The sequence below is a fragment of the Eimeria tenella genome, genomic scaffold, assembly GCF_000499545.2.
Source record: "Eimeria tenella Houghton genomic scaffold, Eth_scaff10, whole genome shotgun sequence".
Classification (NCBI taxonomy): Eukaryota; Apicomplexa; class Conoidasida; order Eucoccidiorida; family Eimeriidae; genus Eimeria; species Eimeria tenella.
The window spans coordinates 205351-218516 of record NW_013541458.1 but is presented as its reverse complement, the minus strand read 5'-3'; the positions used below and the strand labels follow the sequence as shown (position 1 = coordinate 218516).

Sequence of the window (13166 nt, the reverse complement as noted above, 5' to 3'; positions counted from 1 at the left end):
GAGGTCATTGTTTTTCATTGTCCAGCTGCTGTACTCTAACAGGTGCACTTCTTCAGCAATCAAAAGGCCTGATCCCATGGAAGTATGTTGTACGGCTTTGCACTCAAATGTTGGGAATATATAAAGTATCACAGAGAGCTGTAAATGCTAAACTTGTGGGTTTTGGAGCGAAGTGCCTAGTAAACGATCAGCGAAGGTTGTTCAAAGGTGAAATCTTGGTGCATATGACCCTCCTTCGATGCTGCAGTCTCTCTGGAGGTGAATGTTCTGCGACTGAAGGTGATTTGCACTCCAGTCAAGAGATCAAGATCCATTTGCGTTTCTAGAATTTCCCTACATCCAATTCCACGGGATTCGATCTTGGTCTGCTTTGATTAATATACTTGGAGTGCTACGGACTTCTGTATGGAAAGCCTTCTAGAGTGTCTCAAGCTGTATAGAAAATATGATTCTTATGCAGAGTGCGAAGTAGCTATTCGCGCAGTTCTTCAGTGACGACATCAAGAGATGATGCGACTTTTCACTTGTGCGGATACTGCGAGTTCCTTGAGGCCGTTGAACAAGCTAATTGAAATGCTTTGCAGTTCGTTGCCATGACAGCTGCGGCGTTAGACCGGAGCCAAGCAGAGCGCTCAAGAAGTGCGGGCGCAGTTGCCTTCGCTGGCCTTCATTTACCCGTGGCCTCACGTCAGCACTCTTACATCCAGTCGCTGTGACTCTTGTACAGAGCCTAGACAAGACGATTCAGCTAGTTGGTGCCCAACAGAAGACGACGCGGTGAATAGAGCGATAGCAGAGGCACAAGACGTCGTTGCGTATTTCGATCAAACGCATCCAGAAACCTGAGTTCGCCCTTTTCCAGCATTGAAGTACACCTCGCAGGGCACACTTGTTAATTGTTATTCCCCTGTGCCTCTAGGCAGCGCGACTATTTCATTAGCTACTAGCGTTTCGCTAGCCGTATTCAATGGGACGTCGTAGCCCGCTGCCACGTAATTTCAAGCAAATGTATGAACGGAAAAGCTGGATGGAAGAGCGGACCCAGAAAAACGAAATTACGGCTGGATAAGTGAGTGTGATTTCGAAGTACGAGGGCCAGCACCTGCAAGTATCAGCTGCAGGGCGAGGACTTCTGTTACCTCGTCGTTCGTTTTGGCTCGTTCCGTAGACACAGCATCAGCAGGAGCTCTTACAGAGTTACTTGTCGCTTCGAGCACGGACATTCGAAGTAACAACGTCTCACTGCACTGCTCGGGTACTATGATGTGAGTACTCTTGTAGCATACTCAGTGTTTGGTAGACTTTGCTCCTAGAGCTGACTACAACTGAGTAGTTGGAGCGATGTAATTGATGAAAAGCCTGGTCAGCAAGAGCCTATTTGCACTGACTATCACTTTCGGATGGCACAATTCCATGCATCGTGAGCTTTATCAATTTAGGCCCCACAGCTAGCTAAACGACTACGACTGTGCTGCCAAATAAACCACGCAGGGTGGCAATACCGTGGGGCTTGTAAGGGTGCTGCAGTCAGCCTCACGATGCTCATATCAGTACGTGGAGAAGCAAACACTGCGCGCTTTTTAATGCGACTAATTGGAGCAGTCACAGAAACAACTGGTATTACTGGAGAGCTACTCAACTTCTTTGCCCATTTCCTCCGAGCTGGATCTGGTGGATCAGCTACTACAGCTGCACAAATAAATGCCTGCTTTGCCCACCCTTTTTAGTGAGCCTCTACGTTGTTAGTATCCTCCACATATGCAGTCTCTGAACTCCAGTACTCTGGTACTATCTTTGCAAGGTTCATTCATCTGCCGTAACTTATCTCGACACACACAGCTTTGATTTCATACAGTAATGGTTGTGGTAAGTGTAAGAACTTCACGAGTCTGCCCTGAATGCACGGAGATTTCACTTATAGGTTGTGCTGCCAAGTGATTACAGCTTGTGCAGGCAGCCAAAACCCCGCATAAGACTTGCCTGGGGTGGTCCTATGGGAGTGTAGTGCTGGTCTAGCCCTATCCTTAGAGCGTCAGGGCTCTGTATCATGCTCGATGACCGTTGCCAAATGAAGCCCATCTTACTGAGACTAGCGGAAGAGGCCCAGGACTCCAGCAATGCAGTAAATAGATGGAGGCAGCAGCCACATCTACGGTAAAACGGTGACGATGCATTACACAGCCTCAACGAAGGCTTTCTTTGCTTAGTTGTGTAAGCTGCGCGACAGTGTCACTGGGGGTGGAGGTTTGATGATTTACCGAGGTTTGCTGCTCATGCTGCACCAGCTAAGAGTTACCTTTAACCTTTCGAATAAAGCCTATCCTATTCGCTTTTCGCTGGATACTTGCAATGGGAAACTGTGCTAAAAAGCCTCTTGCTGTTGCTGCAGTAGACTGCACGAAGGTACCTACAGCAGCTCTTGTCCGTAACCTAGCCAGATGCCCGTGGCCCTTTGCCGCTTCTATGAATAATGAGCGTCTGCGCGGGTGTGTTGTCGGTAAAGGCTGAACTCGGCCTTTTCACCAGCAGGCACACTAGAAGCAACCATTCCTTAACAATTAAACGGAAAGGGGCAAAACTCGCAGCCAGATGCGTTCAATCGCAACATGCGCCCATGAGATCTGCTACCCCAGCACTCAACGCAAGCATCTATGAGTGGTCATGGCAGGAGCAGCAGCAAATGAAAGTGTACAATTCCACTCATAAGTTGAGCGCAAAAGAGGGGTACATTAATCATAGAGACGTCACCAGGCCACCAGCAGCTAGGCTAAAGACAGGAAGTGTCATAGGTGCCTTCCTGCAGCATCCTGGAGCAACAGCAGGAGACGTTTTAATACTGGTTTCCGCTGTGAGGTTCCAGTGAAAGGCGAAAGGAAAATAAGGCAGGTTTTCTTCTGAAGGTGAAAGCTAACTCCTAACTAGTACAGCATGAGCAGCCAGCCTCAGTGAATCCTCAAGCGTCGACTCCCCAGTAAAACCGCCGCGCGGCCTACACCACCTACCGAAGAAAGCTGTCCACCTTGGGGCTATGTATTGTGTCGTTGCTTTTTCACTGTAGATGTGGCTCCTAACTCTACCTATATACTGCGTTGCTGGAGTCCTGGGCCTCTTCCGCTACTCCCAATGCAGTGAGCTCCATTTGGCAGCTTTCCTCGAGCAGGACACGCAACCCCGCTGCCATAAGGCAAGGGTTAAAGGATTGTAATCAATCTAAAGACATACGACCGTCACGAGTAAGCCATTTGCTGATTGCAATACTAGGCTTTGGATGCCATCCGAAGCCGCAGTAAGCCACCTAGACCTGTGCATTCTTCGAGGCAAACTCATTTTATATTTCCGGCCTCGTATGCCCTCAGCAGACCAGCCTCTATGCGCACATTTGAGTGGCTAAAGGCAAGGGGAGTGACCGCCTCACTGGATTCAAGTACCCGGCAGCAGGGTATTCCGCACAACAGTAGGTATCTTAACGCCAAGCCTCTTTACGGGCAGCGGGGCGCCGGCCCCCAATACCGTCAGTGTGTCTCTGAAGTGCATATGCCTCTGTATGCAATTGTAAGCTTAAGCCTTCGCTGAGACTGCTCAGTGCGACCTTTATTGCACAGTGCGCTACACTCAACACAGCACGTCGACACCGAGTTATGGGGGATTCGGCAGCTCTTTTTCGTTTGTGGCAGGTAAGACAAAATTAACCTAGCTACGGAGGGTCTTAACGGGTTAAGCAGTTGGGTTTTTGCCTTAGCTGGGCATACAGACCAAGCCAGAACACTGCTGGCTTCGCCCGAGTGTCTGCGCTGTAGACAGGCCAGTGACCGGGGGCGGGAACTTCATTAGGTCTCTTTGCAGCTCTGAAAATCTGTCAAACTTGAAGAACATGAAGTGTTTCGGCGCTTTCTGGGGAGGGAGAAACAGTGTCTTCTGCATCGCGCAGTGTTGGGGTGTATGCACACCTCGCACTGCGACCCTGTGCTGCGGCCGCCATTGAATGCCTCTCCCCGCTGCCTGGTGTTAGGCTGTATCTCGAGCTCACTTTGTCTGTGCTTCATTAAAAACACGTCAGGCTAGGGTTTCGGGCTCAGGGTTTAGGGTTTTTAGGGAGGCGGGTGAAACAGAGCGCAAAGGAGAAGCACCGGAGGGGAGCGCACGGGAGAATGCGGGCCCTCCGTCTCCTGTCTTCGTACTAATTCGTCCCCCTTTGCGAGGGTTTAGGGTTTGGGGATTGTGGATTTGAGCGTCGTAGCTATTTTTCCTACAGAAGGCCACCGCTAGGGGCCAGAAGCACTGCGTCTGTCCTGAGGCTACGCCAGAGGCTAGCCCGCCCCTCTGTCACTTTCAGGGGTGTTCGCTGCCGCAGGGGCCCCCAAAGTCTTTTTAAGAAGGTGCAGCAGGACCTGCACTGTATTGTCCTGCGTGGTTTCGGCGGAGCCTCCCGACGACATCCCAGGGACCCCTCCCCCCACCTGCTCGGGTGTATCGACAGGTACGTCTTCTGTGCTACACAGTGCCCACGGTCCCAGGCCCTTCTCATTTTTATTACGGACGGATTTTTCACGCTAATGCATGTGTCATGCGGTGCCTTGGGTCTTCCTATTCGTGCTGATGCCTGCTCGCCTCTCCGTCAACCTCGGTGGTGGTGCTACTGCATAGCTTGACCACTACACGGGGCCCTTTGGGCTGCCTTTGTCCCCAGGAGTATCACAAATGAGGCTAAAATGTCGTATTGCGGGGCTCTGTACTGCTCCTCATTCCGCCCTGAGGATAGGGGATAGTAGCGTCAGGCCCATGCTGTGGAGGTGTGTGTCAAGTGTGATGCGTCGTCAGCTGGGCCTAGTGGAGTGTGAAGCACTCGTCGTTTCACTCCTCTGAAGGCGAACCAGCCCCTGCTGCTTGTGTTGCTTCAACTGCTACTACGGAAAAATAGCATCTGCAGAGTGCAGAGGCCGCGGCAAAGATGGTGAGCGCGGAATGCTGCAGCACCTTCAGCAGCCAAGAATTGCCATTGTCTTTTTGCTTGTCTAAATGCGGCATTTTCGATGCGGAAAGGCTTGCTTCTGCTTTTGCTGTCTTCAGGACCCGCAGCAACAGCAGCAACTGCTGCTGCTGGCAGAGGCCGCTGCAGGCTTGCCCGATGCTCGTCAGGGCCCTGCAGTACAACAGCAGCAACAGCAGCAGCAACAGCGACAGCATTCAAAGTTTGCTTTGCTAGTGGAGGCAGTACTTGCTGCTGCAAAGACCCCCCAGAATGGCAACAACACGCAGTTACTGCTCCAGCTTGTGGACCTGCTGTCCACTGCTGTTGCCTTGCAGCAGCAGCAGCAAACCCCGAGTTCTGTATTAACCCCAGGAGAAGTGGACATTATGTATGCTGCGGTGGAGGCTGTTGCAAAGCAACAGCTCTTGCAGCAGCAAGTGCTACAGCAGCAGCTGCAGCATCAGCACGGACACACTCTAGTGCAGGAACAGCAGCAGCAGCTGAGGCCTGGGGTGAAGGGACTGGCCCAAAGGGAGCAGCAACAGCAGGTACTGCAATTGCAAAGGCTACAACATTTGTCTGAGGGCGTAGAGTCACCGTGCTCAACTGCTGCTTTCACAGCATCACTGGCAGCGACGGCAGCAAATCAAGGAACAGCACTGCCGGCAAGCCCAGCAGCTCCTGAAGCAGCAGCGACGACTCAGCAGCAGCAGTACAAGCCCCTGCCGATTCGCACGTTTCTGGAGGATGTTTACAAGGGGCCCCTGCTGCCGCGACACACTGTGACTGCTTTGGCTTTCGGCAGCAGCAGCGAAAGTGACAGCGAGGAGAGGAAGCAAAAGAAGAGGAAGAAAGAGAGGAGAGTGAACGCAGCAGCAGCAGACGCCCTGTGGCACCCACATTTTCATCCGCACAACCAGGTAGGAGTAGAAGGGGTAGGGTTTGAGGCTTGTGGGTAGGCAAGGGGTGCAGCAACAAGGATAGAGAGCATGTGGAGAAGCGTTTCCAAGCAGCGGGCTTGATTTCTTAACAGGACTTTATTCTTTTCATGCTTGAGCGTTAGTGTTTCCGTGTCTCTTTGTGTCTTCGCTGTTTTAATGTCACGGGCGAGCTGAGCTTTACGCTCAGCTCCAGCAACGAGCTCTCAGAAGCTGGACTCCATGCGCGCACGAGCACAGACACGGGCACAATACAGAGACAACGTGTCTCTGTATTTTTATAAATAGATATATGTACATGCGTGCGTGAGGTAAATGAATACAAGAAATGAATACTGCAGGCTTGTGTACATACATATTCAGCCAGGTAGCTCTACGTCAACCAATATGAGGACATGAATTAATGTGTATGTATTCTACACATGAGCGTCTGCGTAGTTGAAGCATATGTTCATGCTAACGCCGGCCTTCGCGTCAGTTTGCTTGTGGACGCACATCCTTGAACTTTTTGTTGTGTGCAGTGCTCAGCACCACGAAGTCGTTACATCTGAGTTCTATATGCGTTGCGGGGTGCATCTTCTTTTGCTGTTCCTCACAGCGTCGCAAACATTGCAGCGCAAACTCAAAATCTTGTATAAGCCGCTGAGTTCATTTGTAAAGTTGCTACTATCGTTTTCTGTTTTGTGTCTATTCAGGAATTTCGTGTACGCTACCGCTACAAAGGCTCAATGAGGCTAAAGACTCTGTCCTGTGCTCGATTCGGGCGGGAAGGGGCGAAGCTGCTGACGGGGGCATTTGTCGCCCGTTGGGAGGCAACTGGTCGCAAAGTGGCGGAGAGAACTTCACGCAGCCGACTCGCTCTTGCAGACCTCCCAGAAGACACCGCCCAGTTGCCCTCTTACGCCCGCAAACGCACTGACAGTCAGACGCGACACAGCAACCGAGGAGTGTACTCATACACAGATAGGTCATAGAGAGGTGGATCGTGAACTTTTCTTAGCGTTTCTTGACTGAGGCGGGCAGGTAGAAAAGCTGATGAGGTGACACTACGCAAGTGCTCCATAAGCCCGCATCAGATGGTGGGAGTACTAAGAAGCGAACAGGAAAGCAGGGAGAGTCATACATAAATAGGAGGAATGAAATGGTGTCTAAGCGGTTAGTTAGGTATTTGATTGGTAGGAACACGGAGTTCGCCGAGTTGTCAGTCGCCTTTGATGCTACCAGGCCCGTTGAAAATCAGGCCAGACATGCGGACTGCAGACACACACCTTTAGCCAAGGGGGTAGAGGACACGTAGACTGAAGATGGGTAGACACGTAGATACGTATGTAAATACACGGGCTTGGGCACGCGACGAGGCAAGCAAGAGAACGGCAGAACAACTGCGCAGGTAGATAGGGAGCTGTGCATTTAGTTAAGCTCTGAAGTGCACGGAAAGGCAGGGTAGAAAGGCACTAACAGAGAAAAGCAAGCTGTCAAAAGGTAGATACACCCATTATTCTCTGTCCAGCACCTTGAACCACTTGTGGGATTGGACGGGCCCGCCCTAGTTGCACAAGGAACCCGGCCTAGGCCATAGTGGTCGAATCTGTGGGATGAAAGAGTGTGGTGTCGTTGCCGCTTTTGATCTGTTTGTCCAGGTAGCCGCCACCATGCTGTGCACCGTCAGCAGCAACAACTGTTGCTGCAGCAGCAGCAAGAACTGCAGGAACATGAGCAGCAGCAACTGGCGCTGCCTCAGAATCATTTGCTGCAGCAGAATCCACCAGGCGTGCCTCAGCTATTTGTGGGCTCATTAGAAAGTGGCTGTAATGATGGGGCGGCAGCAGCAGGAGATAACAGCAGTGGTGTGAGGTTTCCTCGTACGCAAGGCCCGCCGAGCTTAAAAGGGCCGCCGCGCGGTGGCGTCGCAGATTCGCGGGGGATGCCCAGCTGTACTTTGGATGACTTGTCAGGCCCCTCTTCAGCGTCAGTACTGACGCCATCATGTTCTTCTGTCAGTGCAAAGAGCCCAGCTAGCCCTGAACAATGCTCTCGCGAGGGTTTGGACACGATGTGGATTGGGGGCGGGGGGCCTGGGGCCCCGGGAGCGATCCCGGGAGGGACCTTAGCGGGTTCCCCCTCGAACCTTACGGATGAATCGGCGAGGACTTTGCTGGCTCAGAAACGCCCAAAGCCCTTAGTGAGCTTATCTAAGGAATTAAATGGCTCCCCTGCTGCTGCTGCTCCTGCTGCGAGTGGCAGCAACAAGCAAGCTTCCACTGCAGCGCCTAGTGACCCAAAGACCAACAACAGTGGCCTCATTGATCTGGGCCTTAATACAGATATCCTTCAGTCGCTTCTTGGACTAGGGGCTCCCCATGGAGGACCCTTGAACCAAGATGGCCAGCCGTTGGGGGCCCCTGAGGGGTCCAAAGCAGCCTCACAGGCGGGGGCCACCTGGGCACTGCTCGCTCCTGTTCCCCCTGTGACTCCAACAACAAGCAGCACACGGGGGAGGACCCAGGACGGGGTGGAGAACGATCTGCTACTGCAGAAGCAACAGAAGCTTGAGAGAGCTGCGTTGCTACCTCTCGATTTGCTGCAGCAACTGGGACAAGGCGTCTCTCTTGCTGAGGAGACAGAGCAGCGGCAGCAACAGCAACAGCAAGAGCAAGGTGCTCTGAAGTTGCTGGAAGCTGCTGCAGCAGCAAAGTTGCGACGGCCATGCAGCTCTGAGGAACTGACCCGCATGTTGAAAGAGACCCCGGCGAAGCAAGGAGTAGTAGCTTTCAACAAGGTCAGGAGCCCAGCGCCAGCTGAGGATTCGTCGCTCCCGCAGGAAACAGAGAAAGGTGGGTTACATCGAGTTGTATCTGTGGTAGGGATGAGATCTGCTGCCACTGCTGCTGCAAGTGGGAAAAGTGCTGCTGATTCTTTGCCCCTAGGTGGGAGTTTTGCGGCGGACTTGATCGGAGAACTGTTATTTAAGGCCCAGAAAAGTAGGGCAGCTGATGAAGCTGTTCCCAGCAGTGGCGGCGCAGGAAAGTTTGTCAGCTTTGGTCGCCTCTAGAGCCCCTTGCTTGAACAGAAGACACGTGCGAGTCGTTGGGGCCAGTTTGAAGGCGCCGATCAAATCATTCATTCCTCAACTAGTTAAGCTGCTGGGCGTGTCCTACGAGGTGCAGCCTGCACTGCGCCGCCTTTGCAGGTTAGGTGCAGCGGCCTGGTGGACTGAGTCCATCTTTGCCCCGCTAGCTGCAGCTGGGCGGCTCGTTATGCACTAACAGCTTACGAGTCAGGCTGCGCTAGCCTTACCTTGCTACCCATTCACGTCCGGGCGTACAGCTGGCGACGATCCGGCAGTCTACTGTCTGGCCTGCCTGCTAGGTGTTCGGACGGGGCTAGCCAGGAGCTTGGAAACTTGAGTAGCCTCCGCGCCTACAGAGAGCTTGGAGGCTTGGTGCGGGTTGGCGAGAAGTACTAGCAATGGACAATTAATTGTAAACCGGCTTGAAGCAGCTAGGAATGGCAGTGGCTAGCCTAGCTAGCTACGGCTGTGGCTAGTGAAAGGAGCTGTGGTTTGACTTTAACGCATCAGGGCTTCCTACAGCAGCCCGGCTGTCGGGGGCCCTTCGGGGTCACCCGCAGTGAAATATGTGAAGTTTGCGACTATCGATGACCCCTGTCTTTGGCCGTTCGACCCAGTGGGGTCTTGCAGAGTCCTTCGCCCTTTGGGGCGGGAAAAAAACAGGCTTTGGAACTGCGGCTGATAGGGTCCCCTTGGTCACTTTGGCCTTGTGAACACAAGAAATAGAGCGTTTGCTGTTTACATAAAAGCAATTCACGCCGAGGAAAATGGCGCCGCTAGCGTGGCAGGCATTCACAGATATCTACCTGCATGGATGCTAGCTAGCTAGTGAGCAGAGCTGCTCGTTTGCCAACTAGTGGCATAATTCATTACTAAAACTCAGTGCCAGAATTGGGAGACTGCATGACAGTCTCGCGAGCCAGCTGCCTAGCCAGTTCGATCCTTAGCTACACAGTTGGCTTGTTGGTGTTATCTAGCTGGACTGCTTTCCGCAGGGGCAGACAGAAACTGCAATTCCTATGAAGAGTCCGATGAGCAGTAGACTGGCGAGGACGTATTTGAAAATAGTGGAGGCGCTGACTCTGCCAGCTGCACCAGGAGATTCCCCTCCGTGTTCAGGTGTGGAAAGCCCATCTATTTCTTCGTTTGTTTCTCGGCTGATGCGAAGTGCCTCGGCCTTCTGAGCCTCTGAAGCGTTAGGCGGCAGTTCCAGCAGAGGCCTGTCCATATGCATCTCATTGCCTTCCCCAGGCTTGTGGTTCACCAGCTGCAACAGCCACGGCGCACGCACACATTTAGCTCGGGCGACGTTAATTTTCTTCCGTAGCTTTTCTTCCGTAGCTGCTAGCTGGTAAACAATAAATAAGCAAGCTTTGGAGTGAAGTGTCCACTAGGACGGCACACTAGTGTTTTGCTCGTGTAGTGTGTCGTTATTTTAGACGCCGTGGACCCCTGAGTCACAGTTGAAGCTTGGTTTTACAAAGGCTATAGAGACTTACCGCAAAGTCATTCCAAGAAGGGGTGGCGGCGAACTTTCCGTTTGCGTCGTTGAAAAACTTCGCGTGGTCTGAGAAGAAGCGGGCGAGTGAGATCCCTAGAGAAAGGCAGCAACAAAAAGGCAGTGATTGTGATGAATGCCGAATCAATACCAATATTGACATGCTAGCTAGGTAGAGCCATTAACTTTTACTAGCTGGTTTTTAATTAACAGGCAACAACACGCAGAAACGCAATCAGCAGCTTATGCGTATATGTATTTGTTTCTAATATCGCTCTTCTTGCTGTCTCTTATGTCCGTCACGCCACTGCCACTAAAACTTAATGCCGAATAGCCCTCACGTCTCAAATCAAGGTCCATTGGTTTGTTCTGAATTTGTTTCAAAACGTCATCAAACTCAAATTGGCTACCCGTGGGAGAAGAGAAACCCAGCAACACAATCCTGTGAGGAAGCGCAGCTGCGCGCACGCCGTGGACACATCCGCAGGAAAAAAACATGGAGCGCTAGATTTTGCAAGACGCTACTTCCATAGTCAGTTTGCCATTCAGCTGCTCTCCACACAAATGCTTAGCAACGGTTCTTTGGCTAGCCAGCGACCTGATTGATCAAGCTGTCCAGATAGCTACATGAGCAGTTGTCAGCAGCCAGGTAGGATGATCCAGGTGTGCTAGAGCTAAAGTTTCCGGCTTTCTGTCGTTGTAGGAAGTTAACTAGCTGACGAGTGCCAAAATTTGGGTCTAGAAATTGCCTCACCAGGTGTGGGGTCACGAAGGAGCCACTCTGTGTTGCAGGCGGCCTCTGCTTGAACTGAGCAGGCGTCGGGCTTAACTTTAAGTTGAACAAGACGGACGTCAGTGCCCAAAGAAGGGTCATCAATGTCGATAGAGAGAAACAGACTTTTCTCGCTTTTTATGTTGGGCTCCGCAGACACCGCCCTGGCCAGCACCCCTAAACGCTCAGCTGCTGATTCGTCGAACTCGGACGCAGGTAAGCGCAGACCGCTGAAGTAAGGCATAGACAAACATCCAATCACCCTCTTGTTCTTGTTGATTCTGCGCCATCTGTTCACTCTTGTCCGTTTATCTATTCTTCTGTGTATCTGTGCCATTTATTGCTCGCTGCCTATGGCTGTTTGAGTTCATCTGTGCCTGCCCAAATGTTCTGATCTATTCTTCAGCTTCTGCGTTTCCTCACTGGTTAAACTCCACGGTAAAGTGCTCCTTTCCTAGGACGAAGGGTGCCCCCAAGGCGGCAAGGCGTTGGTTGATGGCGTCTCTTCCCAGATCTCGCGAGGACCCCTGTTCCCTTTTGGTTTCCTTCAACACATGTTTCATTTCTGTTTCTGTTTCTTCACTAGCTAGCTCATTGAGGTGGGCTTCCCCAGCTGCAGCTCCAGGTGCTTCTTTTGTGGCTCCCTCACTTTCAGAGGCAGAAGCAGCCTCGGCTTCAGCCTCCGCCACTGATTCAGAGGCAGATTCTGCTGGCTTTTTTTCTGGTTCTGCTGGCTTTTTCTTTTTCGTCTCCTCAGCGCCTTCACCTTCTTCTTTCTCAGAACTGCCGGCTTCGGCTTCTGAAGATACGGATACGAATAGAGAGGAATGAATGAGGGAACTACTTGCATGTGTTGAAATGAAGGCAGCGAATTTGGAAATAGGAAAGGGACCAAGAACTACCCCACTAGTGCCAAAAAAAGCAACAATCGTTACAGTGGTAAATGCAACAGCGGCTACCTTGATGACAACACGAGTGATAGAGCCAGCAATTTGGCTAAGTCAGCGGTGGCGTACCTGATGCGCCTTCTGCCTCTGAGCCAAATTCATGCTTATGTATAGGTCTGTCTTCCACCTCTTTGTCCCCGGCCTCCTGATCCGTGAAAGCCACCATGTCCTCCACTGCGAAGACCATCCATAATGTGTACAGCCCTATACCCTAATTCATAGGCCACAAACCGTAGCCAAAGCACTGTAGAAGATGTTTACAGGCTTAAAGCTCAACAACGGTGTCATTTAAACTGCGTTGCTTGCGTCCCTGGTGGTGCTGCTGTCTGTAGCACCTGCGTGAAATGGTCTGCAGCAGCAGCAGCAGCTGCAAAGGTACACACAACTGCAGTAGCCTACCAGTAGGCTGTTCAGCGGGTTTGGCACTGCTTCGAAGAACTGCAGCCGAGGCTGGAAGGAGGGAGAAGTAGAGACATAGCGCAAGAGCAACTGAGCCGAGCGCCAGGGCCAACGGAGACCCTCGAGAGGGAAAAGAAGTACAGACCCTCATTTTGGAGCCTCAGATCATTGAAAGTAAGCTTAATCAAACTAACAGAATGCAAAACAGAAACAATATCTGAGTAAACTGGACTTAAATGTGAAGCCGCTACTTCCCATGGACCACCGTGCCCCTCCGTCAGTCGGCTGCGGCTGCAGGCAAGCCGAGCTGCCCGTACTTCAGAATCCACGTACCGCTGGGGCTCCTTTACTATTAGTTTTGGATCATATAGTTTTAATTTGTCTAGCATACATCTTCGAAATGTTGTTTTGTGGCTTTCCCCCGCAATTTTCAGTCTTTCAACAGCCACTTTTCCAGCTAGGCGTGGGAGCCTCATAGCTGGCTGGGGCAGCCAGTGGTCCTGTTGTCTGATCCGTCGGGCTCTGGCTGCAGCTTGCTTCCCTGACAAAAATATAAACTGCTTTCAATGCAAA

The 13166-nt window shown here is 51.8% G+C and overlaps 2 protein-coding genes across 2 annotated transcripts; one reads left to right on the top strand and one right to left on the bottom strand.

Annotated features, from left to right (window-relative positions):
• Positions 1-4948: 4948 nt before the first annotated feature.
• On the top strand, positions 4949-8959 carry ETH_00013055 (Transcription factor with AP2 domain(S), related; the record flags this gene model as incomplete). Its single annotated transcript, XM_013372537.1, has 4 exons — positions 4949-4951; positions 5068-5889; positions 6603-6828; positions 7548-8959. The coding sequence occupies 4 exons, from the start codon at positions 4949-4951 to the stop codon at positions 8957-8959; spliced, it is 2463 nt and encodes an 820-aa protein (XP_013227991.1).
• Positions 8960-9950: 991 nt separating this feature from the next.
• On the bottom strand, positions 9951-12381 carry ETH_00013050 (uncharacterized protein; the record flags this gene model as incomplete). The annotated part of the gene is made up of 6 exons (XM_013372536.1): positions 9951-10244; positions 10477-10571; positions 10817-10933; positions 11230-11477; positions 11671-12046; positions 12264-12381. The coding sequence occupies 6 exons, from the start codon at positions 12379-12381 to the stop codon at positions 9951-9953; spliced, it is 1248 nt and encodes a 415-aa protein (XP_013227990.1).
• Positions 12382-13166: the final 785 nt, after the last annotated feature.